Here is a 26,359-nt window from a genome sequence, read left to right as displayed (position 1 = left end):
AATTGGATTTGTAGGTCTAAATTAATCCCATGAACAACATATGTTACGTATGAAAATCGATTTTTTTTTAAACATTTAAATGTAACGATTTTCTTGACGGTAAAAAACAATTTTTAGAAATTTTTGGTGGTAAAATAGAACTTTATGTTAAAAATATTTTACTGATGGTAAGATATTTATCAGTGAAGGGATGAAGATAGGAAGTAAGTAGTAGAATGGTAGGAAAACTCTTTTCTTGTTTTTCAACTTAAGTTCACAATACGTGAACTTTCATTTATATAGCTAAAATAATTGAATACAATAATATACATTATTGTATTTTATACAAATTATTATACTTAGTAAAGTCTTCATTGACTTTAATTACCACATGTGAAGTTCATTTCAATCATGTTTCTCAACATTCCCCCTTTGAACGTTCACATGGAATGGGGTACAAGTTGCCTCATTAAAAACCTAGTTAGGTAAAACCCTGTGGGATAAAAACCATAGCTAGGGAAAAAGAGTACAACTATATTGTATTATATGTTTTGGTGTACTGTCTCGTTAAAAACCTTGTCAGAAAAAAAAAACTCAGTGGGATAAAAACCTGATCGAAGGAAAAAAGAGTGCAGTACATATAATACTCCCCCTGATCTCAGCATAGTTCACGAAGATGTCGCATTCCAATTTTGTGAACTAACTGCTCAAATTTCTTCGAAGGAAGTGATTTGGTGAACAGGTCAGCAAGATTTTCACAAGACTGAATTTGCTGGATATTTATTTCCTTGTCCTTTTGCAGATCATGTGTGAAGAACAGTTTTGGGGCAATATGTTTCGTTTTATCTCCCTTAATATATCCTTCAGTTACTTGAGCGATACATGATGTATTGTCTTCAAAGATGATGGTTGGGTCTTCTGTTATTGTGTTCATTCCACACTCCTTTTGGATATTACTGGTCATCGACCTCAGCCACACACATTCCCGTCCTGCTTCATAGAGGGCTATCAACTCTGCATGATTTGACGATGTCGCTGTCAATGTCTGCTTTGTTGATTTCCATGATATTGCAGTGCCGCCATAAGTGAACACATATCCATTTTGTGACTTGGCATTTTGAGGATCTGATAAGTATCCAGCGTCTGCATACCCAATGAGAGCAACATCTTGTTTTGGTTGGTAATATAAACTAAGGTCTTGTGTCCCTCGTAGGTACCGGAGTAAGTGTCGAACTCCCTTCCAATGCCTATATGTTGGTGCATTGCTGTGCCTGGCTAACAAATTCACAGAGAAAGCTATGTCGGGTCTAGTATTGTTAGCTAAGTACATTAAGGCTCCAATTGCACTTAAGTATGGTACTTCTAGACCCAAAATCTCTTCATTTTCTTCTCGGGGTCTAAATGGATCATTTTTCATATTCAAAGAACGAACAACCATTGGGAAGTTGGTTGGAGTTGCTTTGTCCATGAAGAATCGTTTCAAAACACTTTCTGTATAGTTTGATTGATGGACAAAAATACCATGACTCAAGTGCTCAATTTGCAGTCCAAGGCAAAATTTAGTTTTCCCAAGGTCTTTCATCTCAAATTCTTTCATCAAGTATTTTGCAGTTTTCTCGAGTTCATTTGGGGTTCCGATGATATTTAAATCATCAACATAAACTGCAATGATAGCGAATCCTGATTGTGATCGCTTTATGAAAACACAGGGACTAACTTGGTTGTTTTTGAATCCTTCTCTCATAAGGTATTCACTCAGACGGTTGTACCACATCCTTCCAGATTGTTTCAATCCATAAAGTGACCTTTTTAGTTTTATGGAAAGCAGTTGTCTAGGCTTGTGGTTTTCTGGTAGTTTTAGTCCTTCGGGGACTTTCATGTAAATGTCCGTATCGAGTGACCCATACAAATACGCAGTCACTACATCCATTAATCGCATTTGCAGTCCTTTTGTGACTGTCAAACTTACCAGAAATCTTAATGTAGTTGCATCAACCACTGGATAATATGTTTCTTCATTATCAATCCCTGGAATTTGAGAAAATCCTTGGGCTACAAGTCTTGCCTTGTATCTAACTATTTCATTTTTCTCATTACGTTTTCTCACAAATACCCATTTGTATCCAACGGGTTTTATACCTGCTGGTGTAAGGGTTATTTTTCCAAAAACTTCTCGTTTTTCAAGTCACTTTAACTCAGCCAGCACTGCCTCCTTCCACTTTGGCCAATCACTCCTACGTCGACATTCTTCTACAGTTCTTGATTCAACATCATTTTCATCAGACACGATGTCGATTGCGATGGAATTTGCAAATGTTTCATTAACGATAACATCTTTCCTATTCCACTGAGTCTTTGTAGAGACGTAATTCATTGAAATTTCATTGGTATCAATGTTTTGAACATCTTGTTCATTTCCCGTAGGGTTGTCTTCTTGTTCGTCCCCTTTTGGATTATCATCATTTTCTTTACTTTCATCCACATTTGGTCTTTCTTGACCTTCTGACGGGGGAACATCATTAGTCTCATTTTCTATTCCATCCAATCTTTTCAATTTTCTTGGCTTAGAATCTTTTGAACCAAGTGGTCTTCCACGCTTTCTGCGTGCCTGAGATTCATTTTCTATGGCCTTATTACCAGTTGGGATTTCAATACGTGCAGGGGCATTTTCTGCTGGTATATGTGATTTTGTCACCTTCTTTATGTCTACAAATGCATCAGGCAATTGATTTGCAACACTTTGTAAATGAACAATTTTCTTAACTTCTTGTTCACACATATTTGTTCGTGGGTCTAACATCAACAGTTGTGTTGCATTCCAAATGAGTTCAATTTCTTTCTTATGTGGGTCCACTTTCTCTCCCCCTAAGGCTGGGAATACTGTTTCATTAAAGTGACAGTCCGCAAATTCTAGCCGTAAATAAGTCACCAGTCAATGGTTCAAGGTATTTAATTATAGAGGGGGATTCAAACCCGACATAAATTCCCAGCCTTCTTTGTGGACCCATTTTTGTTCGTTGGGTTGAGCAATGGGAACATATACAGCACAACCAAAGATTTTTAGATGTGAGATACTTGGTTCTCGACCACAAACAAGTTGTAGTGGTGAGAATTTATGATAAGCTGTAGGTCTCAATCTAATTAGCGCTGCTGCATGTATTATAGCATGTCCCCAAGCAGATGATGGCAATCTTGACCTCATTAATAATGGTCTTGCAATCAATTGTAATCTCTTAATTAGTGATTCAGCTAGACCATTTTGTGTATGAACATGAGCTACTGGGTGTTCAACATCAATTCCAATTGACGTACAGTAATCATTAAATGTTTGGGATGTAAATTCCCCAGCATTGTCAAGTCTTATTCTCTTTATTGTATGATATGGGAATTGTGCTCTTAATTTGATGATTTGGGCAAGTAATTTTGCAAAGGCAACATTTCTACTTGAAAGTAGACTAACATGTGACCATCGTGTAGAAGCATCAATTAAAACCATGAAATATCGAAATGGTCCACATGCTGGATTAATCGGCCCACATATATCTCCCTGAATTCTTTCCAAGAATTTTGGAGATTCAGTAGCAATTTTGTTCATGGATGACCTTATTATTAATTTGCCAAGTGAACATGCAGAGCATGTTAATTCATCTGATTTGGGAATTTTGACATTTCTTATTGAATGTCCAACTGAATGTGCTATTATTCTTTGCATCATCCCAGTTGCTGGATGTCCCAAGCGATCATGCCATAAAATAATCAAATGTTTGTCATCTAACTTCTGGTTAGATACCATATTGATTTCCACGGGTCGTATGTTTATACGATATAACCCCGAAGAGTATGCTGGCAATTTCTCATATATATATTTCTTGCCATGTTTTTCTGCCGTGAGGCATATATACTCTTTTTGATCTGTCGTCATTGTTTCTAGATGATAGCCATTTTGGCGTACATCTTTAAAGCTTATGAGATTTCTTCGAGATTTACTCGAATATAAAGCATTATTGATTATTAATTTTGTTCCATTTGGAAGCATTATACAAGCCTTTCCAGATCCTTCAATTAATTTAGCTGACCGAGAAATAGTGTTCACATTTGCTTGAAACAACTTTAGTTGTGAAAAATAATTTCTATCTTTTAAGATAGTGTGCGTTGTTCCACTGTCCAAAAGACATTGATATTCGGAACTAACTTCAGGTAGATCCACATCTTCATAAAATAAATTTGAGATTAGTTTAGAATAATATCATACAAACTTTTATTGATGATAGAGATTAAAAGTACATTAAAATACAGGGAACTAAGAAAATACATTAAAACATAGCATATGTTACATTAGTAGATGAGAAACCTAAGCATTGTTGTTTTCTCCAAGAATGAAATCATTTCCAATTTCAGCATTATCCATGAAATAATCGGATACATCAAGGCTGGGACAAGGAGCATTTTCCTCATTAACATAATTTGCTTCTGCATTTTTCTCTTTGCCCTTTACAGAAGCCTGGTAAAGATCTACCAAATGTTTGGCCGTACGACAAGTACGTCCCCAATGTCCTGTCATGCCACATCTGTAACATGTGTCTTTTCCTTTCGAAGGAGTTTGTTTGTGGCTTCCAGATGACTGCCCTTCTGTTTTTCAAATTTTTTGAAATTACTATTTCTTTGAAAATTGTTTCTACCTCGACCACGGCCGCGTCCGCGATAATTTCCACGACCTCTTCCACGGCCATTGTAATTTCCACGTCCACCTCTTCTTGTAGAATTTGACTCGGGTGGATAGGAATTTGTTGCATTTGCCTCATGATGAGTGGCCAAATACCCAGTTGGTCTCAGGTTATGATTTTTCAACAAAAGTTCACTATTTTGTTCCGCAACAAGCAATACACTCATTAATTCATTGAACTTTTTAAAACCTCTTTCACGATACTGCTCTTGCAACAGTATGTTGCTTGCATGAAAGGTAGTGAGTGTTTTTTCAATCATATGTTCATCCGAAACTGGATGATCACAGTATCTCAATATATACACTATCTCATGTATAGTTAAATTATAATCAATTACAGATTTGAAATCCTGGAACCGTAAATTTGTCCAATCAAATAATGCCTTAGGAAGGAGCACCCTTTTGTGGTGTCCAAATCTTTCATTAAGGCAATCCCATAATTCTTTGGGATCTTCAACCATCATGTACTTAGTTTTAAGGCCTTCATGTAAATGATGCCTTAACAACACTAAGGCTTTTGCCTTATCTTGTTCAGTAACGGGTTTTGCAACAGTCATTGCAGAAGTGGTAGTATCAGTTGTTTGACCAGAGGGACTTTTATTTTCTTTAACAGTGTGCTCCAAGCCTTGAGCTTTCAAATTCATCATTACATCCACTTTCCATTCCAGAAATTTCTTTCCAGATAAATCTAAGATGCTGAACTGTCTTTTCATAAGGTCTCCCATTTTAGCTACAACAAATTACGTGATAATTAGTTTATAATAACAAATTATATGTACAACTCACATGTTTAGTTCTTCCATATTTATAATTAAGTTAATAAGACACGTGATAATTAAATTTAATATAATAATAAACCATAAATAATATAGTCTTTTCTCCCCCTTGGTTTATTATTGTGAGTAATTATATGATTAGACAAAAATTAATCATGTTAGTTGCAAAAAAAAACAAAAAAAAACAAAACGACAACAATAGCAGTAGTAACAATAATTATAATGATAACGGTAATATTATACAATGATGATTAATAACAACAAACAAACATAATAAAACAAAAACAAGCTTTTAATATACTAAAACGACAAAATAAGTGAGTTTTACTTATACATAATGACAAAAACTAATATTGCTACTAATAGAACTACAAGCGCCGTAATTAGAAGGAAATATTGTTTTATCTTCCTTAAATCTTCTTCAAAGGTGAATTTGTGGGTGTTTTGGGTGTTCTGGTTGCCGTCGTCGGGGAACATATCGGAGAAGAAGGGGGTGATAAAATTTTTGGGTGATTTTTGGATAAAAAGTGGGAAGGGATAAGGGATTTGTGGTGAAATTGGGGGAAAATCCGCCTTTTGTAGAGGTAGGTTTATCCGTTACTGTTCTGTACAACTGTAAATATATCATATAATAGTCTAATGTACTGGCATAAAATTATGGTCCGTATATATATATTTATAACTGTAAAAGGTTATCACACTGGGAATGCAAGCCATAGTGGTCCGAGAACCCTAATATCTATAAAAGATCATGGGTTCGAAAACGGAAAGAAACACAAAAAGTATGTAAAAGTAAGAAAAATAATAAGTATAAAAGGCTGCATCTTTTTGTTAATCTAGTTAATAATATGCATGCAAAGTTACTACTTAGCAATTATAATAACTAAGATCAAAATTTACGTAAAATGAGTATGTAATATCAACATGAATCAAACAAAGAAACATCAACATGAATAAAACAAAAGATGATAGTAATGAATTCACAAGTAAGAGAACTTTCACCGTTGTTTTAAGGTATATATAATACAGTAAATGTTTGAGTTTCTGGTATAGAGGATCCCAAATATGGGCAACTATAGAGCATATTCCTCGAAACATTTAGAAGTAGATAGTATTATTTGTTATAAATTTTTAGAAGTAGGTATAAATATACCTGACTGGAAACTCGTGCTGATAACGTATTAAAAATATTTTACTGATGGTAAGATATTTATCAGTGAAGGGATGAAGATAGGAAGTAAGTAGTAGAATGGTAGGAAAACTCTTTTCTTGTTTTTCAACTTAAGTTCACAATACGTGAACTTTCATTTATATAGCCAAAATAATTGAATACAATAATATACATTATTGTACTTTATACAAATTATTGTACTTAGTAAAGTCTTCATTGACTTTAATTACCACTGTGAAGTTCAATTCAATCATGTTTCTCAACATTTTTTTTTCTTACTTGTTTTACTTTAATACATAATGAGTAAAGGTCAAATGGATTATCAAAAAAAAAGTATTGAATTATTCTTAATGTAGAATTTTACTTGTAGAATATACGAGTATAACTTAAATTCTAAAGTGTGCATTGACAAACATGTTTAGTTAAAGCGGAACAACCATAATAACTCATACTTTTAAAACACTACCGAGTAAAACATAAGTGTTCACAATTCTGTGATCTTGGGCCAAATGTCCTTTATAAAACTCATTGATATCAAATAATCAGGATGGGCTTATAGTTTTTTCTTAGTAAAAGTTTGGAACAAGAGAATACTACACAACAATATACACTGCACCCACGGTGCATCATATATTGGCGAAGCAGTCCATTTATCTACCCAAGAGGCCAATCAAATTTTAGCCCAATATGTTAGCCAGTAGGCCCAACTGTCTTCTTTTATCATGTAAAATTCAGGTCAATCAGTAAAATATTATTATTTTTTTTTTTTTGAATGGGAAAGTCATATAATATTCGTTATATAAGTATATATAAAAAAAAGAGAGTAGATTTTGCCATTTAAATCAAAAATAATGGCCTAATCACAGGTAAACAATGTTGGAATAGGTCACAAGGTCTGAGAGACTGAAACTACTATGGTCTGAAAATTTGCTATATGGGTTGAGAGAAAGCCACCCAACCCAAGGTTGAAATGGGTTGGGTTGAAATTTTCAGCCCAAGTGAATGAGAATTGTTCGGTTGGGATTTTGTACTTCAGGTTTTCTCAATTTTGCACTTCTAAGGGGGTACAAAATACATGTAATGATGGAATTGGGCTGCTCTAGCTTGAGGCACAACATTACCGACACATAATTGGGCTGCTTAGATCGTGGGCGGGCTTGTACAAATCACATTTTTGTAGAAAAAGCACGACAATGATATGAAATGTATAATATATAGCGAGAATTTATCTAAACACATAAGTATGCCATGATACGATTGAGATGTTGGCATGATTTAATAACAAAACATCCATTTGAAAATTGTGGCAAGATATTGTATGACGACATGTAGCTACTAGCTAGTTAACCAAGAGCCTAATCAACCCTAGCACATGGATTCGACACTGCATGGCCAAAGCCCTCAATGGCTCTATCCAGTTCAACTATTCATTTTATGTGTGTATTGAATTGGATATTTGGCATTTTTTTTTCGATATTTATAATTTTATTTGGAGACATGGAGTCATATGGTCCATATAATGTGCCAGTTCACTTTTGCTCTAGATTATATGCATTTCATAAAGGTCACACTCAACTAAAGTGGTAACAACTTTCTTCTTAGAATTTTGTGCTTTGAAGGTTCTACCACAAATACGTGAAAAAATGGTGATTAGTAAAACACTTAATTATGAGATTTGAAGTTTTGAACATGAAAAGTCTATTGTGTTGGACCTCAATAATGACAATCAATTAGCCAAAACACTAGGAAAATACTATTTTGTAGTCTTATTTTTGTTTGATTCTTTTCAACTAAATTACTACGTAGTATCCAACGTGCTTGAATTGTTGTATAGAATGCATATTGTGCATGAATTTGTCGGAAATAAGGACCTACACTGGCTATAAATAATTACATATATACAGTTAGTTCATGCATATGTGTATATATATAGCTATTCTTTGGGTATAAACATATTCCGTCTTGGAAGTATAAGTACAATATATTTACAAACATAATGATATGTACCATTAGGGAATGAGATAGATGTAAGCAATGCAAGTTGAACCAAGTAATTATGAACTTATTCATGCTAATCTTGATACTCAAGTTTGAAAACTAAGCTCAATTGAATTTTTACATGTTCGATTGAGCTTGACTTGTGCTGCTTTTAATTGTTTGAGCTAGATATCCATTTGTATTTTGTTGTTCATTTCAACTTGTCTTGTGAGTTATTCGTTTAAACTCAACCTTTGATCAGATATTTCAATGAGCTTTAGGGTTTAGGGTTTAAGAGAGCAATTTAAAATTTAGATGTATGTAATTGTCTACATAGTCATATAAAATATCTTTAATATTCTACAACTCAAGCTAATAGAAATATAGAATGAGTGATGTATAAAGATCATGAATGAAAGAATTTATCAACAATGAACAATCACAAGCAAGTTGTATGTGAGCTTAGACGAGATTATGTTAAGTTACTTGTGAGCTTAAACATGTTGAATATTAAGTTGTTGTTTAAACAAGCATGTTCAACAAATGAGTTTAATTTTTATCTGGATTTGTTTGTTGAGCTTTGTTCAATCAATGTCATTTGAATTTTAATTATTTACAAATATATTAAGCTAATGACATCCCTAAGTATCATATTTATGGAGTACCATTCAATGAACATCCTAGTTTATTTGTACATGAACTTTCATATTGCCAAATTTAAGGTGTGACTTAAAATAAACACATTCATCATATCATATGGAAGCAATAATGGAACAAATTGAATGGTTCAAGGAAATTTTAGAAATAATGCCTTAGGAAAAGTCAAACGACTTGTTGATGAATCTCATGCAATTCATTCTTTTCAGACTCTCACCTTCACCGTCCGATTTTGAAGTGGGCCCCAGTTTCTAAACGAGGAATGAAATCAACGGTAGTGATGAAACAGATGCACCTAGTAGAGGGAGTTTAATCACAAATAGATGCATAGCATAGCGCGCAGTCTTAAGTTGACCGTCCAATCATATTAACCATAGTTTACTTGTGACTGTTGACCTACAAAAATAAAACAAGTATACACTCAATATCAAACATGGAATTGAAAGTGCTAAGAAAAATGTGGATTTGTTATATGGAAATTCTTGTGTTGGGTATTATGTTGAAAATGCTTTGATTTTTCAAAATACAACCAGTGTGGTGTGGCTTAGTTAGTCTCCATTTGGTTTAGTGTTCTCCAGTCAATATTATATTACTCCAGAAGATAAGATTGGACGACATAACATAACATAAAATTTTAGGATTATATATAATTGACATTAAGCTAAAAGTAATTAGCTACATACGACTAAAATCAGTATATGAAAGGATAAGGTGACATAAATACGGAGTTGTTTGGTAGAAGTGTTTGTTTTGAAAGTTTCATATATGACATTGTTGATGTAATTTTCTTGTACAATCGATGACGTCGAATAAACAAGCACTTAATTGAAATTGTAGACGTGTCCTTGATTTCGACTTAACAAGAACATCGTTTAAATTGTTAGCGTTTAAATTGTTAGCGTGTACTTGATTTTGACCGTACAAACCCTCGCGTCGGTTCGGATTTTTAATGAGATTCATACCCTTAGCTAGTACTGTACAATGCATAAATATTAATTAAAGACCACACCAACACAACAAGACCGATCATTGTTTGCGTACTTTTTCCTATTTATTATCGATAAACAATTTTTTTCTTGAAAATAAAACAGCAATTCACACAATTTTTTTTATTTATGATTCAAAATTTGTTTCCACAATTCCACACATTTTATTACAAAAAGTGAACAACACTAGCAGAAATCAAACTACATGAATACGTATTGTACATAATTTATAATCGTTATACCACTACATTTGAACTCACCACTCACAAAGAAGAAGAAATAAAAGTGGATGATCCGGAACGACCACTCGGATGCTCCGGATTACCACTCAACAGCCCATTTAACTCCTTAACAAAAATCTTCATAGCATTACTAGGCAAACAAAGTGGTACCACAATTCCTTTTTCGCCTTTCTTATTTTTAAATGGGATATAAAAACTAGCAACTCCAGGTATCGCCCCGACCCCACCTTTAGCGGGTCCACCATAAGCGGAAGGACCCCACCCGTAGTCAAGATCCGCAAACCCGGCTCGTGTAACATCCGAAACCACGAAAGTTCGGACCACAGTGAAGTGGGGCCTACCCTTGAGGACCATAAGGTCAGCAAGTGATTGCATGTACTCATGTGACACTGCAGCCTTGGTCTTCTTAACGAGCTCTAAGGCGTACCCTATTGGGTTGTTGGATAGTTTGCTTGCAGAGGAGATGGCTACCGGGAACGCAAACGCGTTCCCGTAGAAACCCGAGGGGAGAGGTGGGTTGAGTAAGGGTCGGGCGTTGAAGATACACATTATTCGGACTATTTCTTCCGGGTCGGGTTGTAGGGCGATGGTACGACATCTCCATAAGCATGCCGTGAGAAGTTCGAATGTTGATGATTTTACATGTGGTGGGACGAAACGCTTTAAAGCAGCTATCTCCGTAGGTCCTGATTAATGAAATAATTTAGAAATGTTACTAAATAAGGCGAAATATGGTTAAATTTAAAGGAACATGTTATACATAGTCCTAAGGGCTACGTATAAGCATTAAATTTACACTTGAAAATCGTAAAAAGTTAAGAAATCATCAAAATATAAACGCGAATAACACTGATTTACGCGTGTTTTTGTCATGAATTCCTAATTTTATACAATTTTCAATCACTACAAGAAAATAACCTTTTCGTAGCGATTATTTTAATCTTTAGTATCGATTGTAATTGCAACAAAAAGCTTTCCCAACGAATGGTCATTCGATACAATATCCCATGTCAATAATAAAAAACATGCGTATGATCTTTACAAGATTCGAACATGCAACCTCAAACTCTTATATTAAATGTTTCACCAATAAGCCATGACATTTTTTATGTACTCTTTGTCAAACAATAATTATATATCTACTGTTGAAAAGACTTTTCATATCGATTTTTATGATTTAGTGGCGATTGTAAATTATACGATTTCTCAAAATTATATAAATGTGTAAAAATAGTGTTGATATGTATTATTATGTTTTCCGTATCAATTTTATATGGGAAAACCATGACGAATGTAAAAATGATACGACATCCTTAATTATTTCACAAACATACTTGCATATTGTAGCAAATGTACAATCGCTACGAAATAATCGCTACGAAAAGAGATTTTTCTTGTAGTGAATAGTATATTTAATACTTATATATAGCCCTTAGAGCTACATATAACATTATCCAAATTTAAAAGGTCTATTCTGATTTAGGTCGATGTTATAAGTTTAGATATACAAAATCTAGCTAAGTACTTAGGCCTATACAAAAGTCCAAATCTATTGATATAAAATATACTATTCCCTTTGTCCCTAATTTTTTTGTCCCGTTACAATTAGGTGGTAGTATGCTAATTGAGTAAATTGATAATCGGTAAAACATGTTAGGGATAATATAAATGACAACTATACTTGTTGAGCTTTCAGTTGAACTAAAAGTTGACATTAATTGTAATTATTATTTTGGTAGGAGAATCTTATGTTTAAATACCAGCTACTACTTGGACTAATAAAAGGAGGAAAATATGAAACATACCAAAGAAAAAGGACTTGTGAACCATATCATCCAGAGGAATAATAGTACCCTTAGTGTCGGCTATCTCTTCATATTCGCGGTGCTCACAGGTTGCTCGTGGTGGATCACGAGCGCATAGACGGTGGCGCTCCCATGCGGGCTTAATCGACGGTGATTGGGCCCCACGAGCGAGCTCGGCCACTGCATTCATGAATTGAACTAGGCCCGGTGCATCAGCCATTGTGTGGTTCAATCTTAGTGCTAATATGAACCCACCACATTTGAGTCTTGTCACCTATTCAAAAAAGAAAGTGATGTCTCATATGGATGTTGATCGCTGATAATTAATTGTTACAACTATTTTGAATGATTCAAAAAAATTTCCTTAAAGACTTTCTTTTTATTAACAAAGTAATCTTTAAAAAAATTTGCAAATTGCAGCCATTTTAAAAAAAAAAAACTGCAAATTGCATCCCAAAAGTTCATATAAATTGTAAATTGCAGCCGATTCAACTTTTTCATCGGTGTACAAGTTGAAAAATCTTCGATTAGGGTTTCAGGGGCCATTTTAGTGCTTAAGGACCCAAATTGAGCTCAGAATTAGCATAAAAATAACGCAAGTATCTCGTTTTGCGTAACAAAAGTGTATCGATTTGTGGAAACTGTAAATATGAGACACTTACGTTATTTTTTTGCTAATTCGAGCTCAATTCGGTCCATTAAGAACTAAAATGACCCCTAAAACCTTAATCGAAGATTTTTCAACATGTAAACCGATGAAAAAATTGAATCGGGCTGCAATTTACAATTTATACGAACTTTTAGGTTGCAATTTGCAAAAAAAAATTTAAATAGCAGCAATTTGTAAAATATGAACTTTAAATGGCTGCAATTTGCAAATTTTTCTAATCTTTATAATTTGTACAAGTATTATTTTACCCACATTTGGCCCATTATTAGTCATCACTTTTCACATTTGTATAAATCACATGAGAATATGGGATACTTTGTCATTATTCTTTTACAAAGAAATAATGTAACGCACAATTACAGGGTACTTAATTAAGTGTTGCGATTTTAGTGAATGAGAGGGTATGTAAGGTGCATTGATATTGTGATAATGATAAGAAGAGAAATCAGGTTAGGACGTAACAAACATGATGTTGATTATTGACGCCTAATTCACATACTTAACACCTAATTCTTGTTAATAGTCTAGCAAATGTATGATTATGTCTAATATGTATATAACATTTTTTTTTTTGGATCTCATTGGATTTGTAGTTGGCCACATTGGAAGTATGGGTAAATAACGTTAATTCCTATAAAGGTTACTCGTAAATTTAGCCGCAGGGAGTCATAAATTCAGTATTACTGCTCCAATGTTCCATTATTGCCACGTACCATTCAGACAAGTAGATAAGCAATTACTCCATATATATATATATATATATATATATATATATATATATTATTTTTTTAGGATACCCATCCGGATTACTGGAGCTTAGTTCAAACTACATTCGGATCCGACCTGGGTTGCACACCTAATTTATGGTGGGTGAATTTTTCAACAAGAGTTTTTGCATACAATAATGCTCGAATCCGAGACCTACCTTAAGCGACATCAAGTTTCTTACCACTTGATCCAACTCTTATTGATATTACATTATATTATTACCTTCAATGAATGCAGAAAATTTATTAATGTTGCAGTCAATTTATGTCTGGTCAATAGTTTACCTTTGATTTGAGGACCACTGCACATATTAATTAATGTTGCAGTAACACTATGGCCTTGTTTGGTAAAGAGTTTTTTGAAAAGCTTTTAACTTATTGAGCAATATTAGAGGTTTGACCAATTTAAAAAGCTAATTTGGGTGTTTGGTAAATTACTTATTAAAAGAACTTTTTAGTTCCAAAAAACTCTTTTTGAAAAAGCTCATTTTAAGAGCTTTTTACAATTAGCTTATTGAAGAATTAGCTTTTTGGGTATTAAATACATTGAAACAGCTAGTAATAAATAGATATTTACCAAACACTTTTACACAATCAGCTATTTACAACTAGTTAGTCAAATAAACTCATATAACCAGCTAGTCAAACCAGTTAATATAATCAGTTATACCAATCAGCTAAAAGCTAATTAACAAACAGGGCCTATGTGTAATTCACTTGAACCAATTTGATTTAATTTGCCTTGGTTTGGTTTTTAAATTGACTACTAAAACTCGTCAAAAAAAAAAAAAACCTAATCATTTTTTCATTTAGATTAAAAAAAAACATTAATTTTAAATATCTGATTTGCCATGTTAGGTATGATCATCTTACAATGAAGTAAATATTTGCATAAATAAGCGAAACAGAAAATTGCATGAAGCCTGTAAAGCAGTAACCAAAGATGTTTATCTGTACAAATTATTTTTGTCGAGTAAAGTTGAAAAGATATAAAATTGATGTGACTATAATACATTAATACACATGATGTTGTTACTTGTAAGAGTGAATTGACCATTATAAAGGTTTATTTTACTACTCTATTTCTTATATTGCCCACTTATAACATTCTAAGGGCTTAAAAACTTTGATTCCGTTACTAAGAAATAACATACTTCGTATTATATTGCATGTGAAATTATGTTACATTTTTTCAATGTCTACAATTATTAACTTCTTACGGAGTAAAATTTTACACGGAATTGAAAATATTAACATTGCAAAACATGTTTGAGAATTGAGAAACCGTTAATTATGAAAAATCAAATGGCATAATCTTTAAGTAATGGAGGGATTATGCAATTGTTGCGTGCTCATATATATAGTCATATTCCACATATACGAGACTCTCATGTTTTACTACGCATTGAATTAACATATTTTAACAATATCACTTATAATTAAATATATATATACACGAATTACTTTTTACTTCTAAGTTAATGAAACTTATTAGATTAACTTCGGTATTTTTACATCTATAACTCAATTTTTTTCTAGCTCAATAAACTATTCAAATTTTACAGAAAAGTGTGTCAACTAAAAAAAAACCGTAAAAAATCAAGCTCACGATCTTAATAAACCAACAAACAAATTAATATACTTTGAAAAATATACCATACTAAAAACGAAATGTTGAATTACCTGGATGAGAATCAAAGGGGTATCCAAGACATGAGTAGAACCAGGAACATCAAAAACCAATTCTTCCAAACGAGGAAAAGGCGGTTGAAGAGCATCACCAAAATCTTCAAGACTAACATCAGCATCAGCCTCAATAAACATGATCCCTTCTCCATTACACTCTACAACCAACTTCCTCCCGGCTTTCTCCCTAAGCCGACCCGCAAACGGGTAATACCACACTAAGGCCTTTGCGACGGCCTCCTTTATCACTCTGGCCGGGTCCCGGCCAGAGTGATTCTCCTCCTTCCGGTAAAATTGTATTACCGGAATTTGGAACCGGAGGCCTTCTTGGTCATCGATATCCGAGAGTTCTTTGAACTCGTACGGGGTGGGCCTAGCCGGAGCGATCAGCTCCGGGGCCCGCCTCGCAATGTTAAACATCAAGGATGTTTTTGTACCACCTATGGAATGTGTCATACTGTGTAATAATGTAGTGTGGAGTATTACTAGAGTGGAAGAGAGATGAATAATAATGTAGTTTGAGTTGGGTTTGTGAAATAATATGTGGATATTTATAGAAAATGTGGATAGAAAAACGATGAATTATTAAAATAATGTAGGGTCTTTAATTGGAAGGAGTGAAAATACAAACGAAATTGTCCATACATTTGCAAGGAAATGGTACCAACATTTTCTTATGATGCAACTAAAACATATTACATACATACCAACCCTACTTTTGTTTTTTACTTTAATTAATAATTTGATGGAAGACTTGTAATTATAGTAGTACGTAGCACTATAGTTTGAAAAGGACGTAGTCTACTTAATTGGTCATAATAATCAATAAATAATTATGTAGCTAGTGATTGAATGTCCAAGACAATGTATTTTCTTTATTTTTTGTGAATTAAGAAAAACTAAGTAATTGTTTGATATATTATGAAACAAACATAATTTTTAAGGTTTCAGAATGAATAAATAACTTATTATAAATTGATAAATTGAGGTACAGTAAGAGAACATGTCTATAATATATACTTGTATGTAATGTAACTACTGCGGAGTATAAAATTGTTGGTGGCCTCACTACTTAGCTTGCCATCTAATATTTTGCAGTAATATGTTCAAAAGACTTGTATTATCTTTGTTTTGAATCAATATGCAATGATGTTGTATTAATAATAAATACATAGTTAAGTTAGAAATAAAATTGAAATATTTGCATGCAAAAAAATGAAAAAAGTGCCATGTGGCATATATCCTTTTTTCAATGTATTTTTCATATTGTCCATTTATGCTAGCCAAATAGGAACCACAGACAAATAATAATGATGCAAAAGAAAGCTACTACGTAAGTGATAAAGGACAAAGGCAATGAAGAGGAAGAAAATGATAGAATATGCCTATTTTTATCAGAAATTTTAATAAAAAAATGTATCAAATAAAAAGAAACAAGATAAATAAATTTTGTCGGAAACAATAATATGACGGACTGACTTGTCATTTAAGTATTATTTATACTCCCTTATGGTAATATTGTAATAAAAAGTATATAAGAGGCAAAGACTTTTTAAAGAACGAATTTTATTTTCCTTCTAGTCTAATCAAAAAAGAATGAAGAAGGAAAAACGAGTAGAATTTCCTTCAATTCGTTCCTATAACACAAACTAGTAGCCAGAAGTGTCTATTTCTCCAAATTTTTTTTACCTAAAAAATTGAAAGGAAAACAAGTATTAGTTTTTTTTTTTTGGAAAAAAAAAAACAAGTATTAGTTAATACTTGCTAAGTGATTATAATTTTGTCATTTTAAAACAAAGGCCGTAATATTTTATGTATATTCTTTATTTGTTATTGAGGGATACCTAGTTAATTTTGTTTATCTGGGGGTATTATTGTTTTTTCAAGTTGCAGTGGAGGGGTATATGCATCTTTTCATGTACTAGTTGAGGGTACATGTGTAATTTCCTCACCAAACAGTAAAAGTAAAAACAAACAGTATTTAGACAGTTCACAAAAAGTACTGAATAAATGACCTTGTTTTTTTCAATATATTTACAAAAATGTCATTAGATTAACAAAAATTTGTTTATATGGCAGATTAACTTGTATTTTCCCTTTGTTTTTGGTGATTAACAAAGTAAAGTATGATCATTTTTTTGGAAAAAAAAAAAGTAATTGTGAAAAGAGTGAGAAAAGAGACCAACAATTGCAAGGAAACATCCGCCATATACTCACAATGATAACGACCGACGCAAGTCTATGAGAGGAGGAACTTTGTTTAGCATAATTCAGTTATAGTTACTTACCTCGTAAAAGTATAATTTATAAAGCTAATCTATCTATTAGTTATTAATCTTTTTTTTTGAAAGGCTATTAGTTATTAATCTATGTAAAGAAGTTGATAAATAAAATATTACGGAGTACTTTTTTTTTTTTTTGACAGGAATATTACGGAGTACTTATTGGAGCAGTTGCTAACTACTTTTATTTAGTGTTATAACGTAACGAACTTGTATAATTAAATCAGTTGATTCATTGACTAATGACTTTAATAAGACTTTAAAGTCTATACTCTATAGTCTATAGTCTTATAAGTTTGCTTTCCAGCTTGTTGAATTCTAACCTATAGCCAAGACTTCTAATAAAAAAATTAATTAAATTGAAAAATATTGTATCACTATTTACCTAAGAAATCATAATTAGGTCATAGTCTCGTAAAAAAACATTCCAATTCCTTGGTATATTGCCCGTCAAAAATAAAAGAGAATAATTCATTGAGTTTGGAGTATTTGGTAAAACTACTAAAAAATGATACTCGTAAGTCTTTATTGTTGTACAAGGTTCTGAGTTCGAATAATGCATTAGCACACCAAAATTTCAATATTTTATTACTTTAGATAAAAAAAAATATTTTTAATTATGTATCAAAAATAACTTAATTATCACAAATTCATGATGAATAAATTTTGAAAAATATGTGGCTCCACCGTTGCAAAAAATCAAAACTATAAACCTAATTTATACAACTACTTATTACAATTGATAAATCATAACTATATACGAAGTATACTCGTTGAATCAATATATTCAGTACTTTCTTTTAATGTGCATTACTTCCTTTGTGGAAAAATATGGGTTTATGGGCTTAAATGAAGAGGAGAGTATTACTGTTGGGGCAACGCCAGGAAGTAATTGTGGGCCGTGATGGACCAGCCCACCAATAGCAATCGTTCTTTAATTAGTCATTAATATTGAGATTGTGAACCTAAATGGTGCATATGGATAGCTAGATGTGTTGTGTGTAACTGTGTATTCAATTTCTTCACACTGCTTAAGCTAGTGGCGGAGCCAGAATTTCTAAGTGAAGGGGGCCAAAATTATACTTATGTATTACATTTACTTTAAAAAATAAAAATAAATAAATAAAAAATAAAATTATAAGATTTGATTCCTTGACAACTTGCATATTATTACATGGAAAAAACCAACTCCTCTACACCAAAATTAATGACAATAAAGAGTAAATCTAATTAATATCTTAAGCCAAGGGGAGGCTAAGGCCCCCGCCCCTGGCCTAAGCCTTGCGATGTACTATCATGATAGGGAAAAACTTCAACACCCGTCGACATCCTACCTATCGTCACTTAACTCCTTGATTAGGAAAATCGGTTGAGAACTAGCATTACAGTGAAATTAATCGTGTAGCAAATTAGCTAGCTTAAATCACATGAAATAGATTAAGTAAGTCATTGTTGGTCCACTGCAGGTGACTAGATTGTTAATGTTGGGGCAACGCCAGGAAGTAATTGTGGGCCGTGGATTGATCAGCCCATATCATTAGCAATCGTTGTTTAAATTTATCATTAATATTTAATACTGAGATTGTGAACCTAATGGTGCATATGTTTAGCAAGGTGTGTTGTATACTTGTATGTATTCAATTTCTTCACACCGGCTTGCGATACATCATGATAGGGAAAAACTTCCAACGACTGTCGACATCCTACACATTGTCACTAAACTCCTTGATTAGAGAACTTACCGACATTACAGTGAAACTAATCGTGTTGCAAATTGGCTAGCTTAAGTCACATGAAATAGATTAAGTCATGGTCGGTTCAGTTTCCATGTGACTACTAGATCATGAAAATATGTTAGACGATTTCATCATAAGAGTGCTAACTTAACATGTGGTATGTCCACGGGCAAACGTTTGACAAACCGGATATTACTTATCTACTTAATTATTCACAAAAGACCGTCAAAGGAAGAGTGGTGAATAGTGTAAAAGTCATAGCAGGTCAAGTAATAAAGAACGGAGAAAGTAGATATGTACATAGAGATGAGGGAAACAGACTAGATTACCCTTATTAAGGTTAATGCCATAATTAGCTAAGGTCAATCTTAACCTATTTATGCTAAAGTGAGTGAGAATAAGATAAAGTTAAAGTATAAACAAAAGCATAATTGACATACTAATATAGTAATATGAATTGAATAGGAAAAAGAGGTTCAAATAAGCAGATAGAGACAGTTTGCTAAGACATACTTACAAAAGAGAAAGTAAAAGATAGGATATATTAGGCTAATGGTGCAACTATTAAATAGGACTACGAGCAGAAGATTCCATCCAGGGATACATAATAGGATGGCATGTAGAACAAGGCACTTCCAGAGGATGGAAGATTCCCCCCTTAGCATATGTTGTAACACCACCTTGAGCAAAGAAAAATAAAATAAAAAATTAGAATTCATTATTGTTACCTACAAGATGAAAACAAACAAGAGTAAGGGCACGTTCTGATTGACTGAACTGAGTTGATTAGATTACCATTACCTATACCGGTATTCAATAAACAAGGTTTTAATATCTGGCAGCGACGAACAGCATCCCCGCGATCATCAGCATTGATTATCTTGTCACCCCAGAGCTCAACAAAGAAGAGTTGTATCTCAGGATAAGGAGAGGTCTTATTTTTAACCCTCCCAGCTAAGAAGTTAGCATGGTAAATTGAATGCCTTTCACCATCAACCATTCCATCGGTATTACTATATGGCAATGCTGCTACAATCTGATATTCTGGACTAATAATACTACCATTCTCTTCATTATAAAATTCTAGCAGCGAATTTCACACAAAGCATAAAGTAATGATAAGATGCTGGTCTTTCATCAAGTATTGGCAGAATTCGATCTAGACGCAGTTTCCTTTTTCAGTTATCAATGAGTGACAATCTCGTTCAGGACTATACTTCAACTCGGCTGAAAATACGACTTTCCTGACAAATATGTACATGCTTATTTTTAGATTCGTTTCGCTTGTCATTGCACAAATTCAGATACTTAATTAACAATCGGAGTGATTTCTCACAATAATAAATATAACTAATTCCTTTCATATTGCTTTTATTTGAACGATTTCCCATAATATTGTTGAAATAAAAATCAATTCCCATAATACATTGATTTTAAAATAAATTCCCTACATAGTGTCCACGTAGGATCGTTTTTTTTGCTTTTGGTTCAACTTAAAACCGTTAATGGTAATAGCGGTTTTAAAAAAGAGACCGCCTCTAACAATAGGTTAATTCAAAAGGCTTAGAAGATTATTTCAAAGAGACCGCCTCTTAATACGACAGGTCTCTTTGCGTGACAATTACACTTATAACTTCAAAGAGACCGCCTTTCAATAAAAACAGGTCTCTTTGACTTTATTTTACCAAAATTGTAAAACCGCTGATACCGTTAGCGTTTTAAGTTGAACCGAAAACCAATCCTACGTGGACACTACTTTGGGAATTTATTTTTAAAACGAAGTATAATGGGAATTAATTTCTATTTCAATAATATTGGAAATCGTTCGCTTTTATTTACTTGCAACACAACCTTGTGACACACGCTAAATTTCAGAATCTCAGGATTGTATATACTACCCGTTACAGGTTATGTGCAACGGTTAGACATTTTTCCTCTACGTTGTTTTATGTCAAATCGTTGCACATGACCTGTAACGGAGGTAGTATATATTGTTAACTGAAAATCAACAATAAAAAGAAAAATCAACATATAATAAACCTGGGCACGGGATCGCCAACAATAATCCGATTACAGTAGCCAAGAGTAAGCAGAGTCCGTAGACCAATTGGCCTGCAAACAAAAATAAAAAATAAAAAACTGATTGCCAATAATCAGAATAATATTTCCTACGAATAATAATAAAATGAAAAGGAGAGAAATACTGATCGGATGATGAATTGAGAAAACAAATTGGGTGGTCTTCATAAACGTTTTGAAATATATTGGCCAGTACTCCGTGTTTATCCGCCGCCATGATTTTTGTCAATTGTTCCACAAAAAGGAAGAGCAATGAATTCGTTTCAAAAAAGAAAAAAGAAAAAAGAAAGAAGATCAATGAATAACAACACAAGTAGGTAATAGGTATAGCCGCATACGAACATAAGAAGGGTTTCTACCTTATAGTTGTTGTGGGCCGTTGATCATTTTTTAATCTACGCTTTGGATTTGTTTTCAAAGAGGTGGCATTTGTCTGGATCTCAACATGATCCAGACCGGGCCATGGTTAAATAATCTGGCCCATAATTCAACATTATTATTATTATTACTCCAACCTACAATAAATTAGAGGGAAGTTGTAATACAATATGGACCCCCACTCCTCTAGTTATAGTCTATGATGCACGGACACGCCTGCCAAGTGGCGTGTCCGAGTCGACACGCGTGTCGGACACGGACACGCGTGGGACACGGGGGGATACGTCTTGGACACGCGAAAATCCGTGTCCGTTTTTTTTTGAATTTCTTCTGTACGGACACGGGCCGTGTCTCACCCAGACACGGTCCGTTTTGTGATGGACTCGCAATTACGGCTTTACAAGCCCAACTTCCTCCATTCTCTCTGACTCTCTCACATTCTCAATTCCTCCATTCACAATTCACAAACCTACTGCCTTACTCAAGCTCCCTGAGTCCCAGACCGTCAGCCACTCACCGTCGCGCCGATAACCGCCGTCGCTTCACCTGCTGCTGCTGGTCCAGACCGTCACTCAGTTCACCGTCGCTTCGTCGCCTACAGCCTACTCTCACAGAGACACAGACTTCACTCGCCGCTCGTTGTTCGTCCTCAGCCACCACCCCAGTGTCGCCAGCCACCAGTCCACCAGACCACCACCAGGTAACTCGCTCAACCTAGGTTTCAGGCCGTGGCTTGACTGGCTTCTGTACTTTGTTTTTTTTTTTTTAAATTCAATTAATTCAGTCGCTAACTCGCTCAACCTAGGTTTCAGGCTGTCGTTGTTCGTCCTCAGCCACCAGTCCACCACCCAGTACCGTCCGTCGCCACTCGCCAGCCACCAGTTCACCACCAGGTAAGGGTTATGTGACTTCTGTCTTCTGTACTTTGTTTTCTTAAATTCAATTGCTGAATGCTGATGTTAATTGTGAGGTGGAGCCATGGAGGCAGTATCACTGTAATTCGCAATTGTTAATTGTTAAATGTGATGTTAATTGTTAATTGTGATGTTAATTGTGAGATGGGTTCAGCTGTCAAATTGTATTGTGCCCTGGTTGCTGAAATTGTATTGTATTGTTGACTCGCTGACTTGCTGGTTGCTGAAATTGTATTGCTGAGTTGTTGACTTGCTGGTTGCTGAAATTGTATTGCTGACTTGCTGGTTGCTGAAATTGTATTGTTGTGTTGCTCACTTTGCTGTGTTGTCTTGCTGAAATGTGCTGTTGTGTTGCTGAAATTGTCAGGAATGTCTTCTAGTTCCTCTGCTTCATGCAATGTCAGTGGTAGTAGTAATTCATCTGAGTCAATGAAAGACCTCTACCCTTTGTGGAAGTTTGTTGTTAAGGGTGATAAAATATCGGGTGGTGGAGGAAATTATAATTGGAAATGTAACTTTTGCGGCGAAGTTAAAAATGGTTCATACACTAGAGTGAAAGCTCATTTGCTAGGTGAACAAGGGAAAGGGATTCAAACTTGTAATAAAGTAAAAATTGATGACCTTGCTAAACTAAGATCGCTTCATCGTGAATCCGAGGATTATAAAAAATCTTTGTTACCAAAAGTTCCACCTTTTTCAAATGAACCCATATCTTCTCACACATCAACTGAAGCTACATCAATGAGACTAGGTTCATTTGATAATGTAAAGAAGAGGAAATCAAAAAAATACAATTTCCGATGCTTTTAATGTGAAATCTCGTGACCACTTGGATTCTGAAATTGCTAGAATGTTTTACACAGGGGGGTTGCCTTTTAATCTTGCTAGAAACCCTTACTATGTTAGTTCATATACAATGGCTGCCAATTCTAATCTCTCTGGTTATAAGCCTCCCGGATACAACAAACTTAGAACAACTTTGCTTTGTAAAGAGACAGAAAATGTGGATAGGTTATTACAACCTATGAAAGCCACATGGAAAACAAAAGGTGTTAGCATTGTTAGTGATGGGTGGAGTGATCCACAAAGAAGGCCTTTGATTAACATTATGATTGCTTCTGAAACGGGTCCTATGTTTATGAAAGCTATTGATTGCTCGGGTGAGATTAAGGACAAAGATTTCATTGCTACCTTACTAAGTGAGGTGATTGATGAAATTGGAGATCAAAATGTTGTTCAAATAATCACAGATAATGCAAGTAATTGTAAGGCTGCAGGGGAATTGGTTGAGGGTAGGTATCCTCATATATATTGGACACCATGTGTTGTTCATACACTTAATCTTGCAATGAAAAGCATCTGTGCAGCTAAGAATGTGTTGAATAATGTTGAAGTATATGATGAATGTCATTGGATAACGGAAGTTCATGCAGATGCCTTGTTCATTAAAAATTACATAATGAATCATTCGATGAGGCTTTCAATGTTCAATAAGTTTTCGCCATTAAAACTACTTTGCATTGCCGACACTCGTTTTGCTTCAATTGTGTGCATGATTAAAAGGTTGAAACTCCTTAAAACATCACTTCAATCAATGGTTATTAGTGAGAATTGGTCCTTATACAAGGATGATCGACGCGGGCAAGCCTCACATGTAAGGGAAAAGATTTTGGATGAAATATGGTGGGAAAAAGTTGATTACATTCTTGATTTTACACGCCCAATCTATGAGATGATTAGGGTTTGTGACACCGACAAATCTTCCTTGCATTTGGTTTATGAAAGATGGGACATTATGGTTCAAAAGGTGAAAGATGCCATCTACAAGAAAGAGGGTAAACTAGATTATGAACAATCTACCTTCTTTAATGTAGTTAAAGGGATTCTTAGTAGTCGTTGGAGTAAGGGTAGTACTCCACTTCATTCATTAGCACATTCTTTGAATCCAAGGTAAGTTTTACTTATTTAATTCATCTTTATTTATTTTTCCTTGTTTTTTATTTAATTTCTTATGACTATTCTTATTTTGTTGTTAAAGATTTTACACGAAAGAATGGCTTAATGAGGTCCCGGGACGAGTTGCTCCAAATGCCGACAATGAAATTTCCACACAAAGATTACAATGCTTTCGAAGGCTTTTCCAAAGTCCCGATGAAAGATTCAAGATCAACACGGAATTTGCAATATTCTCACAAAAATCAGAGGGGATCTTTCTCAACATTGATTGCATGCATGATATGGCTTTGATGGATGCTAAAAATTGGTGGGCAACTTATGGTTCCCAAGTGCCTATGCTTCAAGGTTTGGCTTATAAGCTATTAGGTCAACCTTCTTCCTCTTCTTGTAGTGAAAGGAATTGGAGCACCTATAAGTTTATTCATTCTTGCACTAGAAATAAGCTTACTCCTAAACGTGCTCAAGACTTGGTATACATTCATAACAACCTTCGATTACTTTCTAGGAGAAGTGAAGAATACACTAAGGGGAGATCTAAGTTGTGGGATGTGGGTGGAGATGAGCATGACAACCTAGGAGAGGTTGGTATTCTAGAGATGGCCGAGCTCTCACTTGATGAACCCGAGATGGAGAATATGATTTTTGATGATGTACTTGGTGATGGTGAAGAATGAAACTATTAGTACTTTTGTTTATTTTATTTATGATTTGTAAAACTATTATTAAGACATGTATTTGGTTTGATGGTTTCTTGATATGTATGAGACTACGTTCGTACACTTTGTTTATTTACTTGTTTTAACAAAATTGTGTGTTTTGAGGCTAATTATTTAGTGTTTTATTGAATAGGTTGTCAAATTCTCGTTTTTTTGATATATTATATGCCTTGTTATATGCCGTACCCGTGTCCCCTATTTCAGGATTGCCGTTTTCCCGTGTCCGTATCGTGTCCGTGTCCGTGTCCGTGTCGGTATCCGTGCAACATAGGTTATAGTAAAGCATACCCTAGTGAATATATGAGCTGCAGCACGAGCACCAATGTCTTGCGTCGTCGAAAACTTCTGAATCCGCTTTAGCAACGCAACAGTCTCCTTCTCTAATTCCCCAAGCAAAAAAAAAGGACAAGGGAATGAAACCATATTCAATCGCCAGACAACGAGCTTCATACTTAACCCGCTTCCGATGAGCTGCATCAGCCACAACCCGTCTCGGAACAAAGTCAGATAGCCCTGTCTATGTCAAAGGAGAAGACCCTATTATTATTATAAAAAAAACTATAAAGTCAACCAATTTATAAGAAATTGGTGGGTAGTCGAGATACAATTTGAGCCCCACTCCTCTAGGTATAGTGAACCGGATCTCGTTGAAGATGTGAGCAGCTGCACGAGCACCAATAGCCTGAGTCTTAGCGAACGCCTGAACCAATATCTTGAGTCTTAGCAGACAAAGTGGTTGTTATTATTATTATTATTGTTATTATTATTATTTTTGTTTTTTTTTCCTATTATTATAATTATATCACAAAAACAGACAGAGTTATATAACCTATAGAAAATTAGTGGGAAACCAAGATAC

At 34.2% G+C, this 26,359-nt stretch overlaps 3 protein-coding genes and 1 long non-coding RNA gene across 5 annotated transcripts; 1 reads left to right on the top strand and 3 right to left on the bottom strand.

The window, feature by feature from the left end:
- Positions 1–4,330: 4,330 nt before the first annotated feature.
- On the bottom strand, positions 4,331–5,427 carry LOC110704888. Its single transcript, XM_021882702.1, has 2 exons — positions 4,659–5,427; positions 4,331–4,608 (listed from the first exon to the last, which is right to left on the bottom strand). The coding sequence occupies exons 1-2, from the start codon at positions 5,425–5,427 to the stop codon at positions 4,331–4,333; spliced, it is 1,047 nt and encodes a 348-aa protein (XP_021738394.1).
- A 4,939-nt stretch (positions 5,428–10,366) lies between these two features.
- On the bottom strand, positions 10,367–15,978 carry LOC110705198 (benzyl alcohol O-benzoyltransferase-like). Its single transcript, XM_021883052.1, has 3 exons — positions 15,437–15,978; positions 12,317–12,590; positions 10,367–11,197 (listed from the first exon to the last, which is right to left on the bottom strand). The coding sequence occupies exons 1-3, from the start codon at positions 15,893–15,895 to the stop codon at positions 10,533–10,535; spliced, it is 1,398 nt and encodes a 465-aa protein (XP_021738744.1). The 5' UTR covers positions 15,896–15,978; the 3' UTR covers positions 10,367–10,532.
- Positions 15,979–19,900: 3,922 nt separating this feature from the next.
- Positions 19,901–22,088, bottom strand: LOC110705197. Of its 2 annotated transcripts, none has more exons than XR_002508051.1 (4): positions 21,662–22,088; positions 21,498–21,569; positions 20,253–20,701; positions 19,901–20,137 (listed from the first exon to the last, which is right to left on the bottom strand). It is a non-coding gene; the product is annotated as an uncharacterized LOC110705197 (long non-coding RNA). The 2 variants fall into 2 exon arrangements; XR_002508050.1 differs by having other exon boundaries at positions 20,259–20,701; positions 21,662–22,086.
- A 1,109-nt stretch (positions 22,089–23,197) lies between these two features.
- Positions 23,198–25,458, top strand: LOC110704887. The gene is made up of 3 exons (XM_021882701.1): positions 23,198–23,579; positions 23,692–24,778; positions 24,867–25,458. The coding sequence occupies exons 1-3, from the start codon at positions 23,198–23,200 to the stop codon at positions 25,456–25,458; spliced, it is 2,061 nt and encodes a 686-aa protein (XP_021738393.1).
- Positions 25,459–26,359: the final 901 nt, after the last annotated feature.

This window comes from Chenopodium quinoa, unplaced genomic scaffold (assembly GCF_001683475.1).
Source record: "Chenopodium quinoa cultivar QQ74 unplaced genomic scaffold, ASM168347v1, whole genome shotgun sequence".
Taxonomy (NCBI): domain Eukaryota; kingdom Viridiplantae; phylum Streptophyta; class Magnoliopsida; order Caryophyllales; family Amaranthaceae; genus Chenopodium; species Chenopodium quinoa.
Note: the sequence above shows the minus strand (reverse complement) of the source record. Positions and strands in the feature narration are given on the sequence as shown.